Source organism: Triticum urartu, chromosome 3A, assembly GCF_056163025.1.
Source record: "Triticum urartu cultivar PI428250 chromosome 3A, HENAU_Tu73, whole genome shotgun sequence".
In the NCBI taxonomy this organism is placed as follows: Eukaryota; Viridiplantae; Streptophyta; class Magnoliopsida; order Poales; family Poaceae; genus Triticum; species Triticum urartu.
Genome location: NC_141875.1, coordinates 579484959 through 579502654, shown reverse-complemented (window position 1 = coordinate 579502654; position 17696 = coordinate 579484959). Strand labels below are relative to the sequence as shown.

The 17696-nt window shown below is 45.9% G+C and overlaps 4 protein-coding genes across 4 annotated transcripts; 1 reads left to right on the top strand and 3 right to left on the bottom strand.

Annotated features, from left to right (window-relative positions):
• Positions 1 to 1004: 1004 nt before the first annotated feature.
• LOC147980616 (protein FAR1-RELATED SEQUENCE 5-like) lies at positions 1005 to 2507 on the bottom strand. Its single transcript, XM_087516927.1, has one exon. The coding sequence runs from the start codon at positions 2505 to 2507 to the stop codon at positions 1005 to 1007; it is 1503 nt and encodes a 500-aa protein (XP_087373053.1).
• A 5-nt stretch (positions 2508 to 2512) lies between these two features.
• Positions 2513 to 3650, bottom strand: LOC147980615 (protein FAR1-RELATED SEQUENCE 4-like). The gene is made up of 3 exons (XM_087516926.1): positions 3464 to 3650; positions 3315 to 3380; positions 2513 to 3229 (listed from the first exon to the last, which is right to left on the bottom strand). The coding sequence occupies exons 1-3, from the start codon at positions 3638 to 3640 to the stop codon at positions 2513 to 2515; spliced, it is 960 nt and encodes a 319-aa protein (XP_087373052.1). The 5' UTR covers positions 3641 to 3650.
• Positions 3651 to 8070: 4420 nt separating this feature from the next.
• On the top strand, positions 8071 to 11218 carry LOC125548780 (putative metal-nicotianamine transporter YSL18). Its single transcript, XM_048712321.2, has 6 exons — positions 8071 to 8571; positions 8679 to 8845; positions 8963 to 9060; positions 9190 to 9324; positions 9432 to 9621; positions 9704 to 11218. Exons 1-6 carry the CDS (start codon positions 8238 to 8240, stop codon positions 10823 to 10825), a joined length of 2046 nt encoding a protein of 681 aa, XP_048568278.2. The 5' UTR covers positions 8071 to 8237; the 3' UTR covers positions 10826 to 11218.
• Positions 11219 to 11361: 143 nt separating this feature from the next.
• LOC125546992 (uncharacterized) lies at positions 11362 to 17225 on the bottom strand. The gene is made up of 4 exons (XM_048711053.2): positions 16620 to 17225; positions 15316 to 15795; positions 11956 to 12471; positions 11362 to 11868 (listed from the first exon to the last, which is right to left on the bottom strand). Exons 1-4 carry the CDS (start codon positions 17121 to 17123, stop codon positions 11788 to 11790), a joined length of 1581 nt encoding a protein of 526 aa, XP_048567010.2. The 5' UTR covers positions 17124 to 17225; the 3' UTR covers positions 11362 to 11787.
• Positions 17226 to 17696: the final 471 nt, after the last annotated feature.

Here is a 17696-nt window from a genome sequence, read left to right as displayed (position 1 = left end):
CAAGGCTCAGGAGGCCTATTTTGCACTGTCTCGGGCCGGCCCAGTTCAGCCCAATGAAGGCACGCCGCCACTCGGCCCCTCCCCCGGCCCACGCCCACTCCCCCCCCTCAGTGCACGCGGCCGCCGCAGGGCTCATGAGGCCGTTTTCGGCGCTGTCACCGGCCGGCCCAGTTCGGCCCATAGAGGCAGGGCGCCACTCGCCCCCTCCCACGGCCCACGCGCACTCCCCTCCCCCGCGTGCTGCCGAACTCACGCCAGTTTAGTCCCACCTCGGAAGCGGAGGGGCGCGAGGAGCGACTTAAATAGCTGCCTCCGCCCCCTCTTTCGAACTCCTCTCTTATCACACTGCCCGCAGCCCCGTTGGACCCCGTTGCCGGGCCCATTAGTGGGCTCTATCAACCGCCCGAGTCGCCCCTTTCGGGCTTGATTTGGGTGTATGATTTGTTCCCCACTATGGGCCCGGCTGCGGTGGTTGGGCATATTTTTTTCTGAATATTTAAAAAAAAATATTATTTTACTTTTACGGAAGTGCAGAACAAATATACTCATTTAAAAAAATGTACGCGATCTTTGCATGCATGCACCTAGGAATCATATAGAAACAGTACAAATAAACATAATTTCCAAACAGTACAAATAAACATAATTTCCAAACAGTACAAATAAACAGAATTTCGAAACTTCATATAGAAACAGTACAAATCATCACGTAACAGTACAAATCAAGTTTTCTGGCACACATGTGCGAATAAAAATAGCATAGGTTATTCAGACATAACAGTACAAATCATCACGTAACAGTACAAATCAGGTTTTCTGGCACACATGTGCGAATAAAAATAGTATAGGTTATTCAGATATGACTTGTGCGATCACTTTTATTCTTCCTACAAACCAAGCTGCGTCTCTGCGCCCAGTTCCTGAACAAAACATAAAGAAATGGGTGAGCAAATATAGTTGGTAAAATCAAAGTAGCAACATAACAAAAATAAAAAGGTTGCAACTCACTTCTCGTTCTTACTGCATGTAGCCTTGTTATGACCTGGGAGACCACACAGACTGCACAAAGGACCACTTTTCTTCTCTGTAAAATCTTTTGGCCTACCATTCTTTGTAACGTCGGGGCCCCCCTTCGATCGCCCCTTCTTAGGTGCACCCTTCGTCGAAACTTTCTGAGGATCACCAATACCAGGCTCAACTTGTTGCGCCTGACTTGCCTCCTTCTTCAGCATAGCATACCTTCTACTTCCTATAAGTTCCTCCTCTGAAATCTTTTTCTGCGCTATTATGTTGTCCAGACACTTCATCAACTCGTCGTACAAGAAGGGATCATTTGCTGCAACATGAGCAGCTTCTGCGATTTTAATGGTTATTGCACTATACCGTTCTCTCTCCAATGGCCCTGACCAACCCCATCCAAACATATCACTCTTCCGCTGCACAGGAAACCCATCTCTCGCATGTTTGGACAACCGATGCATGACACAACACTTTGGTATTTCAGTTAAGTTCAGATGATGGAGAACAAACAGAATGTGTTTGCATGGCTGCCCTTTCCGAACCATCCTAAGACAACTGCATGTAATAGTTTGTTCTGAGTTACCTGGTTCATAAACAACATTGTACCTGAACTTGTGGTCATCCTTCCATGTCACCATGAATGTTTGACGCCCAATTCCCACGAGCGTCTCAAATATCTCCAGCTGACCCATCTTATGCAAATCATCTTGCAGGATGTAGAAATTAGCAGGTGTGAATACTTTGGCGGCATGCTCCTCAAGGGCCTTATATTCAGTAACCGACGGTGGTTCCTTCTGGAATGCCTCGCAGTCATCGTACGCCTCGTTCTCACGCAGGCGAACTATACAGTTCTCATAATGCACCACCAAATCAACAATTGTCATACCGTAGTCCAGGTGAAGGTGAAGGCAGGAATTGAGGCTTTCACTCCTCTGGTTACTTCGCATACCAAGGAAAAAACCATCGGAAAGATATGAAGCTGCCCAAAGTCTCCTCTTCCTGTACATCCTGTCAAGCCACTCTTCGGTTCTATCCGTCTTCCACTTATCATAGAAAGCTTTCCATCTCTGCTCAAAGTTCGCTTGAGAGGTGGCATAGTACAGGAGCGATCTGAATTCATCCAGTGACTTGTAATGCAGGTGCCTTTGCATATTTTTCTCGATATGCCAGGAGCAAAGACGATGGAAAACATCTGAAAGGACAGTCCGAATAGCCCGGATCATTGCAGCGTCACTGTCTGTGATTATTGACTTTGGCTTCACCTGACAGTTTGCCTTCATAAATGTCTGCAGCAGCCACACGTATGTCCCTTCCGTCTCATCAGCAATGATGGCACAACCAAACACTGTGGTGCAACGGTGGTTGTTAACTCCGACAAAGGGGACGAACGGCATACCGTATCTGTTCATCTTATACGTGCTATCAAACACGACCACATCTCCGTAGTCCTGATAGTCCCTCCGCGACTGTGCATCGCACCAGAACATACTCTTCAATCGCCCTTCCTTGTCACGCACATACTCAAAAAAAAAAACTCAGGGTCCTTCTCCTTCCTGCTCCTCATAATGCCAACTGCCGTCTCTGCATCTCCCTTTGCAATGAGCTTCGTTTTTTCTTTGCAACAAAGATTGTAAATGTCCCTCCTGATAAGCCCGCACTTATCGTACGAACCGTATCTGCTGATGAAGTTGTCCATTATAATATGCTTTCTTATCCCGGCTGCTTCCATCGCCAATATCTCCGCCCTCTGGCCATCTCCAATCCGTCTGTGTGACCACAAAAAACAAACCTCGTCGGACCGAGCCATCGCGTGGTTGCGATCATCCACGAATGATGCGACGAACCAAACGCCACGTTCTCTGTCCAGCTTCACCACCATATGTGCACCGCAGTCGCAACGAGTCTCCGGTCTAAGCCTGCGCTTGCGGCCCTCCATGGTTATGAACTTGCTCTGCCTTCTCCCTGCCCTGGAGCAAAGAAACCGCCGGTACCGTATCATTCCCGAAGCACCTCGTTTCACCTTCTGTTTCCTGATACTAAACCCGTGCTCTCTGGCGTGATTGTTGTAGAATATGTATGCATCTCCTTGCGACCGAAAGGTCATAGCCATGACCTTCCAATGTGTCTCAAGCATCTTCTGCTCCCTTTGAGCCTCCTCAATATCAATCTCTCCCTCATCGTCATCAAGTACAGGACCATCTGACTCCTCCTACAACATTCATTTGAAAATATATATGTCAATTACTATCATTTAAATCATACTATTGATCGATGTACAACATCTAACAACTAACCTGGCTCAAGTTATCTGCAAATGATTCTTGCCAACTATGTTGCACATTGTCAACATCCACATCTTCCTGTAAATTTGTACACAAAATATATAGTTAGCCATGCCATACTTTGCAAATTCAAAAATAAAAACAAAATATACGCCACTTACGTTGTCGCTATTTGCGCCATGTTCATTATTATCAAAATCCTCCGGAGGTAAGATATCATATGACGAGACGGAATCGTTGTCGCTGCTGTCATCATCTTCGTTCAAATTATCGTTATCGGTCTTAGTCACCTTATCAGTACCATTCTCGTCCCTCCCGAATGCTGATTCTTCGTCCATGTCAACACGCCAAACTCACAGAACTGCAAAACATCGTGTGTTAGGTTTAGTACAATGCATCATGCCCAAAGCAACGCTAGTTCTGTAAATCATGCCCTAGTCCGTAGAGGAGGCGCTGCGGCGGGAGGTTTTGATGAACCCTAAACCCTAAATCAGTACATGCATGAACTAGCCCTCACTTCTATCCATCATGCCCGCCCCATGCCCGCTAGGTTTAGATGACAAACCTTGGCCCGCGGTGTAGACGTCGCCGGCGTTCGACGACAGTGCTGCGGAGGCGGCGTCAGACGTCGGGCCCTTCACGTCCCCGGCGTAGGACGACGATGGTGAGATGCAGCGATGGACGACGTTGCGACGGCGAGGGCGGTGTTGGACGGGGTTCGGGCGGCGAGGGCGGTGTCAGACGTCGGGCCCTTCACGTCCGCGTCGTCGGACGACGGTGAGATGCGGCGACGGGCGACGTTGGGACGGCGAGGGCGGCGGCGGGCGACGTTGGGATGGCGAGGGTGGCCTCGGACGGGGTTCGGACGACGGCGATCCGCGGCGGCGGCGATCAGCCACTTTGGAACTACCGTGATCGGCGGGCGGGCGAGAAGATGGGAGCGGGCCTAGATCGTGGGTAGTTTTCGCGGGCGGGCGACCAGATGGGTAGTTTTTTTTTTCAACCGCGTATACGTATGCCCGGCAGAGCCGTACAATACGAGGTGGGCATACGTTTCTTCCGTATGTCCATTCTGCCCTTCTACGTTTTGTTGGGGGGTGGGGGGGTCTACCGAAGCAAGCCTCATCCAGGAATAATGCGAGCACCAGAACTTGAACTCTGGCGGGCCAAGGATACTACTGTCCAGCTCCTTTTTTGGGGTGCTGGATTTTTCATTTTTTTTTTCAAAAAAGGGTTTAAATTTTGAATCCAGTTCATTCAAAAGATCACGCTGATACAGTAAGGTGCACAACATATTTATGGTCCTTTTTTTGTGAAAATTTATAGTCCAGCACTCAGTCCTCAGGTGCGGCTTAAATGTCGATCAAAAGTTGGCCGTTGTTTTTTATTTGCTGTATGTGTCTGGGTTTCCCATGTAAACCTTGTATCGACAGACACGATAACATTGTCAACCCTCCGTCAACCGCCGTGAGCTGGGAGAGGTGTCATGTGTTTGCCGAGTACCCGACTCTTTGTTGTGTTTTCTAGTCTGCGCTTGGCAAAGGCAAGACTATGGTGAGTGTTGGCTTTGTGCCGAGTGCTTTTTCCACTGCACTCAGTTTTAGAAGGGCCTTTGTTGAGTGCCCGACAGAATGCAGACACTCAACAAGGAGCAGGACACTCGGCAATCTCATCGATTTGCATAGTACCAAGTTATGATTTTTTTTTCATTACACCAACAATGCATTATTCCCCGCAAAAGAAAACAATGCATTATTATTTTCATATAAAGAGAAACGAGATATGTAACTGCCGAACGTTCGGATTTTGGGAACAGATCCGAACGACGTACCAGCCGTTATTCTCCCGCGAGGTGATCGATAACCGATCCACTCAACCCGCAAAAATTATTGCGCCGACTGGGAGTTGAACACAGCATGTCGAACTTGTTGTGCGACCTACCCACCACCCGAGTTAGCTCTTTGTTATGCTTAGAAGCAAGCTAACTTCCTTTTCTACTCTAGCTTAAAAAGTCTTCTGAACAAAACGTATATACTGAAGACACTAGTAATTGCTTCCACTAATTTAGGCATTAACATTTCCTAGCACGTGCATGCATGCTGGAGCACACTCACATCTCATGTGCAAGATACCTATTCCGTCAATATTTAATCCTATATTTTGTCTTTGAATTAATTCTCGCAATAAAGGTTATGCAATAATAGCCGTTAATTAAAAACCATAGTAACCTTTGATCCGATGAAAATAAAAGTGCTGAAAATACCCTGATACCCCGTTTGTATAGAGCATGGTAATTTATGCACCATATACTGGATAACTGATGAGTAAACATTACAATAACTTTTGACATGAGGAAAAAAAAGTTGTTGAAAATATAGTCGTAACTTATGTGTAAATAACATGGTATTTTAATCACCGCGGACATGATAAGTTACGTGCAAACAACGAGATTACTTTGAACCGGGAAAAAAACTTGTCGAAACTTAACCGGATAACTTATGTGTAAATAGCATGGTACTTTACGCACCGCACACATAATAACTTTCATACAAACATACATCTTTTACTCTAGGAAAAAAGTTGTTGAAACATACTCCGGTAACTTCTATGTAAATAACATGATAATTTAAGCACCACAAAGCTGATAACTTGCATACAAACACCTAGGGGTAATTTTAACCCGGGGAATAAGTTATTGAAAAACACCTCTAGTACCTTTTGCAAATCGCATGATAATATACACATCGTAGACCTGCTAATTTAGATACAAACACCAAGATAATTTTGAGCCGGGGAAAAAATGTAAAAACATACCACCGGTAATTTTTTGTGTAAATAGCATGATAATATAGGATCTTGGATGTGATAACTTAGGTACAAACATCACGATAACTTTGACCCATTGATAGAAGTTGTTGAAAACTTAACACCGGTAACTTCTTTGTTAATAACATGATAATATACACTCGCGGACTTGATAACTTAGGTATAAACACCATGATAACTTTGACCCATACTCCGGTAACATCTGTGTAAATAATATGGTAATATAGGTTCCCGGACGTGATAACTTAGATATAAACACCATGATAACTTTGACCCATGAAAAAAGTTGTTGAAAATATACTCTGATAACTTTTTGTGTAAATAGCATGATATAGGCTTTCGGTCCTGATAACTTAGATACAAACACCACGATAATTTTGACGTGAATTTTTTTTATTGAAAACATACCACTGATAACTTCTCGTGTAAATAACATGATAATATACGATCCCGGATATGATAACTTAGGTACAAATACCACGACAACTTTGACCTAAAGGAAAAAACTTGTCAAAAATATCCCTCGATAACTTTTGTATAAACATCATGGTAACAACGCATCATATACGTGATAACTTAGATACAAACACCATGATAACTTGGACCCCGAGGAAAATTTGTTGAAAAATATAACCTCGATAACGTTTGCGTGAATATCATTGTAATAGAAGCACTGCATACCTGATACTTAGGTGAACCGTGCGGGGGGGGGGGGGGGGGGGGGGGGGTTATTCCGGGTACTTTGTGTGCAAATAACACGGTATTATATACACAATAAAGTTGATAACTCACTAAAAATACCACGGTAACTTTTGACCCCGGGATAAAAGTATGTTGAAAACATACCTCAGACGTGGTAATTTTTTTTGACCAGGGAAATATGTTGATAAAAATACCTCTCAATAACTCATGTGTAAACAACATGATAATACACGCACATGAGAGATGATAACTCATATACAAATATTGCTGTAATTTTTTGACCGAGGGAATGAAAATTGTTAAAAAACATACCCCCAAAACTTTTCTACAACATGGTAATATACACAACAAAGTTGATAACTCACTGCAAACATCATAATCACTTTTTGATCCTGAGATAAAAGTTTGTTGAAAACACACCCTGAAAACTTTTGTGTGAATGACACGGTAACTTATGTATGACAAACATGATAACTTACGTAGCCCAGATGTGGTAACTTTTAGTCTAAAAAAAGTCATCAGAATATATCAACATGAGATCTAGTTTCGAAGATCTCGTCGAGAGGAAATTTTTTGTGAAGACGGTTTTCAATCGGAGCGACGGTTTGAGCTACAAAACATTTTGAAATTTGAAAAAATAAAGAATCTAGAATGACATTAACTTTTTATCCTTTAGTGCATATATACATGTAATTAGAGGAAGGAGTGGACGTGAAAGAAAAATTAGTCATTTCTAATGCATGTATGTATATAATTAAAGTGAAGTAAGGATAGTTCTTGCCTATTGCTAAAATCCGAACGTAAAAGTCCTATAAAGCTATTCTAGTGTGCAGAGGATACTGTGCATGGATCCGTCGTCCATGGTTGCTTTGAGATTCATGCTACATTTTTGTTGTTTTCAGAATTTGTCTTGTTTCAAAGAGTTACATTGGGGTTTCTTTCAGTTTCAAAGTATATCTTAATGTTTCATTGCGTATAACCGTGTATCAGCAAACCAGATTCAAAACAAGTGCATTCTTTTTTATTGGTGCACAACGAAACATGATGATACACATTGAAACAAGACAAAACCGAACGAAACATTTTAAAACCAGGTTAATCTTGACAACCTAAAAAGTAGCCCGGATCTCAGAGCAATCACGAACGATGGAAACCACTCTCTATATTGCTCCCCTCTATAATTTTGTTCCGGGAGTATGAAGAACAGAAGAAGGTTCTGTCCCTGCTTGAACAGGCCACTCCCATTAGGGCGTCAATAATAGTAACTGCAGAAGCCAAACGATGTACCCCTCATGTTCGTTCGTCGCTCCTCCATTCCCAAATAGTCAACTGCATGCATCCATGCATGCATGCACAACCTGGGCGATAGAGGCCGGCACTCGCTCGCAGGCGTGGGGGCGATAATCGATGGACCCGATCGGCGACCCGCGGGAGGGAACGTCGACGGAGCGCGCGTTCGAGGAGCAGACCATCCAGCCATGGACGGAGCAGGTGACGCCGCGCGCCGTGGTGGCGAGCCTGGTCCTGGGCGCGGCCTTCAGCGGCGTCATGATGAACCTGGTGTTCACGTCGGGGATCGTCCCCACGCTGAACATCACCGCCGGCCTGCTGGGCTTCTTCCTCCTCAAGGCGTGGACGCGCCTGCTCGACAAGCTCGGCGTGTCCTACGTCCCCTTCACCCGCCACGAGAACGTCGTCGTCCAGACCTGCGTCGTCGCCTGCGCCAGCATGACCTACAGCGGTACGCCTCGCCTCGCCTGCCACGTCGGTCGATCGTCGGCCATGAATCTCCTCTGCTCGGCCGGTGCCTTGATTTCGCGTGTGTTTGCGGCGTTGTTAATTGATTAGGAGGGTTCGGGTCGTACCTGCTCGCCATGGACCATAGGACGGCGGAGAAGATCAACACCGGCGAGGTCCACGGCAGAAACGTCAGCGAGCCGACGCTACCCCGGATTATGGCCTTCTACTTCCTCATCAGCTTCGTCGGAATTCTCGCCATTATCCCCATGAGGAAGGTACCTACCTACGTGCGGCGCCAATGAGATAAAACTTGAACCGTACGTCGGTACGTGTACCTTAACTTATAGCTCTCTGATGCATTCCTACTGCGCCGCCGGCCGGTTAACGTGTAGACGATGATCATCCGGCACCGGCTGACGTTTCCGAGCGGCTCAGCTACGGCTCACCTCATCAACAGCTTCCATACCCCTTACGGAGCCATGCAAGCAAAGTAAGCACGTACGGAGCTACTAAATCACATGCATGAAACCTAGCTCCTGCTCAACTCCAGTAGCAAGCAACAAGATAAGATAACGCTGGGTTGAGTAATGCATTGGAGTGCCTCTGCTTCATAACGCAGGAAGCAAGTGTCTCTGATGATCCAGTCGTGCCTGGGAAGCTTTCTCATGTCCATCTTCCAATGGTTCTACTCCGGCGGACCGCATTGTGGCATGACCTTCTTCCCTTCATTTGGGCTCGACGCCTTCAATCGCGGGTACGTAACTTATCCATCCATCATTCTACATGTCGCACTCCAACCGAAAACTACATGCTAGAGATGATGAGTGAAAGCTACTTGTGTTGTGTGATACTTGCATGCAGCTTCTACCTCAATTTGAACGGGACATACGTCGGCGTCGGGATGATCAGCCCTTACCTGATAAACATCTCGATGCTGGTCGGGGCCATCGTCTCCTGGGGATTCATGTGGCCCTACATCGAAACCAAAGAGGGGAGCTGGTACGCCGCCGATCTCCAGGAAGGCAGTTTGCGTGGCATCAACGGCTACAAGGTACGTAGTTTCTGATCGACCAACAGATCTCGACGAGGAGCACATGCACGCACGCTCCATCCGACTGCTAATGTAATTTCAGGTGTTTGGCGCCATAGGCATGATCCTGGGCGACGGCATCTTCCAGCTGGTGGTGATCATGGTGAGGACCCTGCAGACGATGCGGCACCACCAGCTGGAGGCGGCGGAGGCGCTGCGGTCCTTCTCCGACGCCAACGCGGTGTCGCGCAACGTGCTCAGCTTCGACGACCGGCGCCGGACGCAGGTGTTCCTCCGGGAGCACGTCCCGGGCACCCTGGCCATGGGCGGCTACGCGGCCCTGGCGCTGCTGTCCACCGTCGCCATCCCGCGCCTCTACGGCCAGGTGCGGCACTACCACGTGGCGACGGCGTACGTGTTCGCGCCGCTGCTGGCCTTCTGCAACGCCTACGGCACGGGCGTGGCCGAGACCAACTTCGCGGCGCAGTACAGCAAGCTGGTGATCCTGCTGTTCGCGTCGTGGATCGGGTACGGCAACGGCGGGGTGGTGGGGAGCCTCGTCATCTGCGGCGTCGTCTCGTCCGTCGTCTCCACCGCCTCCGACTTCATGTCGGACTTCAAGACCGGGTACCTGACGCTCACCTCGCCGCGGGCGCTCTTCGTGAGCCAGGTCATCGGGACCGGCATCGGCTGCGTCGTCAACCCGACCGTGTTCACCGTGTTCCACCACTTCTACGAGGAGGCCGGGAACAAGATCTACCAGGTGCCGCTGGCCAAGATCTACCGGGCCATCGCCGTGGTCGGCGTCGGCGACCTGGACCTGCCCAGGCACTGCCTGAGCATGAGCGTGGGCTTCTTCGTGCTGGCGCTGGCGGTGTGCGCGCTGCGGGAGGCGGCGGTGCACTACAAGTGGCGCGCGCGGAACTTCATCCCGAGCGTCACCGGCATGGCCATGTCGTTCCTTCTGGTGCCGGCGGTGGCCATCGACATGTGCGTCGGCAGCCTGGTGCTCTACCTGTGGACCAGGTCGGACAGGGACGGCGCGCAGGCGTTCGGGCCGGTGCTCGCGTCCGGGCTCATCTGCGGCGACGGGCTCTTCTCCATCCCCTACGCGCTGCTCGCCAGGTACGACGTCACGCCGCCCATCTGCATCAGGTTCGTCGCCAGGGAGCAGAACGAGAAGCTGGACGCCTACCTGGCCACTGTACTTGAGAAGTCTCGATGAAGGCCGTCGACACTCAACCCTTCCTCACCTGTAGATCCTGCCAAGATGATACGACATACGACGACATGATCTAGTGATAGCATGTAAATTGGAACTTCTGCAATTGTTGGTCGTTTGGTGTAGAATGAACAGACTTTTCAAGCATGTCGGCAGTTTTCCACCATGATCAACTATGTGGTGCAAATGTACAATACAAAGCTAACAATAGCAAACAGAGTGACCGTGACCATAGTGGATCAGATGAATCAACAGATCAAGGAGGGATGATGTGCATTTGAGGTGTGGGAATCAAGAAAGAGATAGCTTTTTCAAGAAAAGGAAACCCCGAAGAAACCAAAGAACCCTGATGAGATGTGCAACTGATTTCTGCCCAGTTCACCAGCTGTTTGCGCGCCCTGACACTGGAGCTTTTCTTCAGACCTCGACCACACAACACTTGACAACACGTACTATTCTATAGAGCACACACATATCAGTCAAAATGGTCAGAATAAAAAGCATGCATACAAGTAGAAGGGCCTCCCAACTCCATGATGTAAACTCCTGCCAACATAACAACATGTAATATTCTATCCAGTATCAACCATCACAATTTAAAGCAACAGCGTAATCATCAAGCCAATAAGACAACTTCAAAACATGGCAACACCGTGAAATCGAATAAATTTAATACAGCACCCAACACCCTTCCAGTTCTCGATCATACCACGAGATGTCAAATATATCGGATGACGGATCGACTAGTCTCCTACTCCCTCCGTCTGAGAAACCTTGTCCCTAGCTTGTCTTTCAAATGGATGAATCTAGCACTAACTTGGTGATACATCCATTTGAGGGACAAGCTTTTTCAGACGGAGGGAGTACTTGTTAAACAGCTGACTCAGCAACGAAGATAAATGGTTCAGTGCAATAGGACGCAATATTCTTCAACAGGTCAAAAATGTTGCTCCACTTTCTAACATCTACTCCAAGGAGAAGCTGAACTGAATTCCACTCTTTCCATGATCATGTTCATGTTTCTTCAAGATATGGCAGTAATTTAACTGGAACAATGAAGCCCAATAGCATGGATTAGTCACCTAACAAACACTAAGGATCGCATAATGAAAGATCGAGATCTCAAAACATACCTCCATCCGGAAAAGTGAGGTTGGAAAGACAATGCCAACACCAGCAGAGCTTCTGAATGTGCGCCGAAACTCAGGGAATGAGAAATTCTTAAACTCACCCTCAGACAACTTGGCAAGATTTCCAGCACAAAGAAATGCATGACCATGAATTCCATTATCTCTGAACAGCTTTAGGGGCAAATCAAAGGATAGATCAGCAAATGCAGAAACAGCAAGATCGCCTCCCAAGTAATCCCTCCCTGTAGAGGCAGCAGCGTCGACCGTAACTGACTCGCCTGGGACAGATCTCTGTGGTTCGGATGGGCCAACTCCTCTTGTTTTGAAACCCAACAGAGATGATATCACACCAAGGCTGCATACAGGGGAAGAAAGACCTCCTAGGTAAAATCTATCAGGGACAGGTGAAGGCAATTCCATAAATCCTCTGCTCAAAGGTAGAATCACCCCTGCTGATATGCCAACATTAAGGGCAGCATTGCAAAAACCGAATGGAACAGCGCCGCGAACATCAAACCCCTGCAGCAAAGAAAACAGTGATGTTTGGTGAGAAAATATTCACAAGGCTTCTATCTGGAAACTCATTTGACAAAATTACAAACTTCTAGGTTTCCATCCTTTTCGGATGCTTCCTTCTGCCTCATTCCATTTAGAAGATACTATCTATAACAAAGCCATGAGGCAAGGGTATTGTGCCAACAGGCATGGTCCTCATAGTGGATAGTACGAGTCAAGGAGGTGATGTGCAGGTGTCAAGTTGATTGGTCTGAGTTGGAGCACAAGCGCTCTTTGCTACCCATATTCAAATGTGCTGTAGCATTGCATTAGAAGGATTGGTTCCACTACTTCCACACCTATCACAACCGTACAATTCATATGGCTTTGATTAAGGTTGGCCATAAGGTCGCCAACTTTCTCTGGAACTTCGAATAAGGTGATATTCGCCTTTATGATGAAAAATAGTTATAACGCACCAATCCAAGGGCCACAACCCAAAACCAACAAAAGAGAATGAGAGAAATGACCAAGACTGTTGTGGACCTTGATTCGCAATGGATAACTACCGTGCTGAAGATAGCCAGCATGGCTACAGGTGACTGGGTAGACATAATTTGAAACTAGAATAACTTTGAGCGAGTAGATTGTCTGTTATTGCCTGTCTCAAACGTAGATAAATACATGCCACCTTTATATAGTGGATGATTAGGCCCTTGACCTCTCGTAAGTCCTAATAGGACAATACAATTAGACTTATTAGATCTTTCCTTATTAAACTGAGATCTTTTCTAATCCTATTAACTCTCCTCCTTTCCAGTCCAAGTCCTTGAGAAACATGTGACCATTAGCCAGTCATAATGAAACTGGTGCTTCTTTGATGAACTTTACTAACATCCATAGCAGAGACACCAACAGTGAACTCTTAACAGAGATATAGAGTATCAAAGAACCTACACCCCAGGTGTAGCTCTTAACTATATGCAGCTTTCATGACAATACTCGCCAATTATTATAAATAATCTCATGGACAACAGGGTAAGTGGGCAATCCGTATGGTAAGCAGAACAGAGTGATGCAAGTTTTGGATGTTCATCACTCATGTGAAAAGAACAAAAGGAGCTCCTACCAAGAAATCTCAAATCACATTGTGCATGGTAAACATAACTCATCAATAAACAGTGAGCACTACCAACAAATGAGCAATAATTCTTCTATATCCTACCAAGGATAGTAATTAATTATCTTCCCAAATCGAAACAAAACTTACCACATGAACTGGGTCACGTAAAGTCAGACCAAATATCTCCAAACACACGTATTGATGACGAAAAAATGGCAATAATTTACGTACCTAAAACTCTAATACATGATTTTCGTAACCTAATGCATTGATTTCTAATGCATTACTCAACATAAGTTATCCATGATAGATCAAAAAGATGAACTGAACACTGATTTATCCAACCGTGAGTAGATACCAGAAACCTCAAATACTTGTAATTGCTGCATATTGACACTGGTAAGGTTATTTGAAGCCAAAAGCCAGGCCGTGGCCTGGGTCGTAACACCGGAATCCTGAGGACGATGGTAGCATTTGTTTGACATTGTTTATCATGTCCGCCCTAGGTTGGTCTGGGGCCCGGCCCAACCTTGGCTCCACCACCAGCTGGCGAGTACTCAGCTGCCCTTCGCACAGTCATCAGATAGTTGACTAATTTGATGGCTCAAGTGCTAATAATTTGACCTCGGATGATTGATTATGTTCTCTACTGGAATGTGAAGTTACTGTACGTGTGAGGAAGAATAATATGACTTCCGATGGCTTAATTTCAAATAATATGACCTCGGATGGTTGGTTATGTTCGCTATTGGGATGTGAAGCTATAAGTGTGAGGAAGAATTTGAAAGTTGTCTTCAGGACCGTGATCCATTAGAACATTCCTTCCAAATAGTTCAATGCCAAATTATTCAGTTAAGATCATGCTAAGTTTTGATATCTATCTCTTATTGAACTTACAGTTATTTTCCACTGGTAATCTCCCCACAAACAAGTCACTCACAAACAATGAGAGTTTTTGGTAACATGGTCAATTGCAATATATTCTAGATTTCCACTGACATACGGAATTTATTAAAACCAAAGAGAACAGATATTACTTGCATTAAATACTGGGGCCTTGCACAGTCACTCTTTTGTACATCCATCTTCCTATGGTTTCACAAGAAATTACTTATTGATTGTGGTAAGGGTCTCCATCACTCTTGGATTATTCGATCTAACAGTGTATTCTAATGAAATGGTAATGCTGGTACAAAGCACATTCCTGGATTTGGCGCGTTACTTGGTGAAAAACAAAACGCTCAAGTGTGCGCTTAGGTGATATAATCGCTAGGCAGTGGTAAAACACACAATTAACACCTAGGCTTCTTTTTCCTTGATTTATTTCACAGGTTACTTAACAGTGCAGCTAATACAAAGCAGATAAACAGTAGGTACTGAATGTTTGACATGTTAAAAAGGGCAGCCCAGTGCACGTAGCTCCCGACCCAAAGCAGATAAACAGTAGGTACTGAATGTTTGACATATTAAAAAGGGCAGCCCGGTGCACATAGCTCCCGCTTGCGGAGGGTCCGGGGAAGGGTCCGACCACTTTGGGTCTTCCGTACGCAGCCTTTTCTTGCATTTCTGCAAGAGACTGTTTCAAGGATTCGAACCCGTGACCTCATGGTCACAAGGCAACAGCTTTACCGCTGCGCCAAGGCTCCCCTTCAATGATTGACATAGAAAGCAAAAATGCAATGAGGGTAAAGTAGGCATAAATTTTGCATGGAAGATTAACCACGAGAAGTTAGTTGCATAAGAACCTGGCGGAAGAATCGTAATCCATTTTTCCATAGACCACCAACTTGAGAAGTTGAGACAAATGCATATCCTTTTGTTGGCCGGAATTCTGAATCTCTTTTATCTATTTTATATGCATAACTCAGTGCAGAAAGCAGATTGTGGCCTAGCTGCCTCCTTATGGATTCTGATGCCATTTGTGAGGGATCAGTTAAGGTACGCCATGCCAGATCATAAGACAAGTTATGGTGCCAGGTTGAAAGCAAACCAAACTTAAGGCCAAGAAGACGCTCCTTGTATGATGAAAACTTCAGCCAATCTTCGGAAAGGATTGATGCCCGAGCCGTCAAAGGTGTTGGTATTGATTTCAATCTTGGCAGGTACACTCCAATGTCTATCTTTGATGACTGATCCCAACCATATTCCCCTGAAACATCCCACATGTCCCCGTAACCAAATAGGTTCTTCAACATGAACCATCCTTCAACTGGCCATGATATTACCTGAATATAATATAAGCATCATTCCCGAAAACATTTCAGATACTGAATGCAGTTAAAAAAGAAGGCACGTATTACTCAAGACCTCCAATGCAATCTTCTGCTCTTATGTTGTTAACACTAAGTGTATACTAGACATTAGAATGACGTCACCTAACAAACCAATTTACCTATTTTACCCAAATAATAAGATGTTTGCATGGTTCTGTTTTCTGACTAGAATGGCGTCACGTAATACGGTGTATTTACTATGATGTAGATCAACCGTCAAAATATATGTTTCCTTATCGACAATAGTTAAGTGGTTTTCGTGGATAAGAGATGGTTCACAGTTGTATGCTTCACTCAAGATAATAAAATGGTAACCAATTGAGTGTTCTCAAATAGCGATGAAGAATTGAGTGTAGCCACACCACCAAATGGTTGTGTCTGATAATCTATACAAATCCTACAAAATTATTAAGATAAATAGATGTATTCATTCGAGAGGGCGGATGCTAACTTAGGTGATAAACGAACGCACCAAAGCAACCAAAGTAAGACTCCAAGCATTAAAATTTTCCTATTCATACAATGAATAACAGCACATGACTACTGATTAGTGTTACCTCTAATTCTACCAACAGTCGGGTAATGTAGCTAAAAAAGTGGCCACTTTTGAGCATCCTTGGTTTAGAACATGCCAGCAATGCAATAATTAAATTACACACATAGTAGCAGTAACGAATCCAAACTAATTCAGCACCACTTCATCTGACCAACACATCACTAACGGAAGAAATAACAAACTGAAGGAACTTGCGTTGCAATTTTACAGAGATCTTCACCTCTTTCTTGGGGAAGAAGAAGATGCCACGATTGTAGGGTCTGGCCGCCTCCACGACTTGGATGGTGACGTTCGCAGTACCGGGGAACCCCGGCGGACCGGCGTCGAGGGTGATGGAGACGGAGTCGAACACGTCGAGACGGCGCAGCAGCGCGTTGGCATGGCTGGAGGCGCGCACCAGGCCCTGCACGGTACCGGGAGAGCGGAGCAGGTCGCCGACCTCCGCCTCGATGAGGGAGCCGCGGGTCTTGAAATTGCCCCTGATGATGACGTCGTGGACGCGGATGCGGACGGGCTCGGCGTGCAGGCGACGGAAGACGGCCTTCACCTTCTCCTTGTACGCCGCCGGCCCGTCCAGCTCCTCTGGATCGTCCTCCTCGTCGAAGTCGACCCCATTGTCCTCGCCACGGTCGGGCTGGTCGGGAGCCTTGCGGGGCTCGTCCGAAGGCTCGTGGGGAGCAGGGTTCGGGGCTTGCTCGGCGGTGGAATCCGCGGCGATCGCCATGGCTGGGGTTTCGGGCGAGAAGTGGAAATGGAATCTCGCACAAGGGTGTGTTTTTTTTTAGCGAAAAGCATCTAGGCTTTATTGAATATTGGTAAGGTTTACGTGAAGAGGCAAGAGCACTATAGACCCATGAACTTGTAATGAATGTGATGATTTAGTCCACAAATTTATAAAAAGTGATCATTTTATTTCTAAGCTTGCAATATATGTGAAGATTTAGTTCAAAGCCAATCAAAAATTGACAAATGGCGCCACGCCGAACGCGTTGTAGCACACCCGCTCGGCCCGGTGTTTTTATGAAATACCCCTCCACCTTTATGAAAATCACACACGGTATATTTTTTTCATATCTATATTTTTTAATCAAAGAGCCCCTTTCCCGAAATTTTTATTATAAAAGCCTAGGCGAAAGTCCACATCAAGGATGATTCACAACTCTTAGCCATAACCTAAAGTAGCTGCCAAAAAAACTTATTACAGGTAACACGCTCATATATATGTTTAGATGTCTACTTTTTTATACATATTGTACCTTTTTTATTCACCTGAAATATATTTGTATGCAGACCTAAT

Excerpts from the sequence above, each read along its gene's own strand:
- LOC147980615 (XM_087516926.1), bottom strand. The coding sequence starts at position 3,640 with ATGGACGAAGAATCAGCATTCGGGAGGGACGAGAATGGTACTGATAAG. Across the intron at positions 3,381-3,463 it reads ATGGCGCAAATAGCGACAAC|GAAGATGTGGATGTTGACAA; the intron begins GTAAGTGGCGTA and ends ACAAATTTACAG. Across the intron at positions 3,230-3,314 it reads TTGCAGATAACTTGAGCCAG|GAGGAGTCAGATGGTCCTGT; the intron begins GTTAGTTGTTAG and ends TGAATGTTGTAG.
- LOC147980616 (XM_087516927.1), bottom strand. The coding sequence starts at position 2,507 with ATGTTCTGGTGCGATGCACAGTCGCGGAGGGACTATCAGGACTACGGA.
- LOC125548780 (XM_048712321.2), top strand. The coding sequence starts at position 8,238 with ATGGACCCGATCGGCGACCCGCGGGAGGGAACGTCGACGGAGCGCGCG. Across the intron at positions 8,572-8,678 it reads CGCCAGCATGACCTACAGCG|GAGGGTTCGGGTCGTACCTG; the intron begins GTACGCCTCGCC and ends TTAATTGATTAG. Across the intron at positions 8,846-8,962 it reads CCATTATCCCCATGAGGAAG|ACGATGATCATCCGGCACCG; the intron begins GTACCTACCTAC and ends GTTAACGTGTAG.
- LOC125546992 (XM_048711053.2), bottom strand. The coding sequence starts at position 17,123 with ATGGCGATCGCCGCGGATTCCACCGCCGAGCAAGCCCCGAACCCTGCT. Across the intron at positions 12,472-15,315 it reads GATTACGATTCTTCCGCCAG|GGGTTTGATGTTCGCGGCGC; the intron begins GTTCTTATGCAA and ends TCTTTGCTGCAG. Across the intron at positions 11,869-11,955 it reads CCTCACTTTTCCGGATGGAG|TTAAATTACTGCCATATCTT; the intron begins GTATGTTTTGAG and ends TCATTGTTCCAG.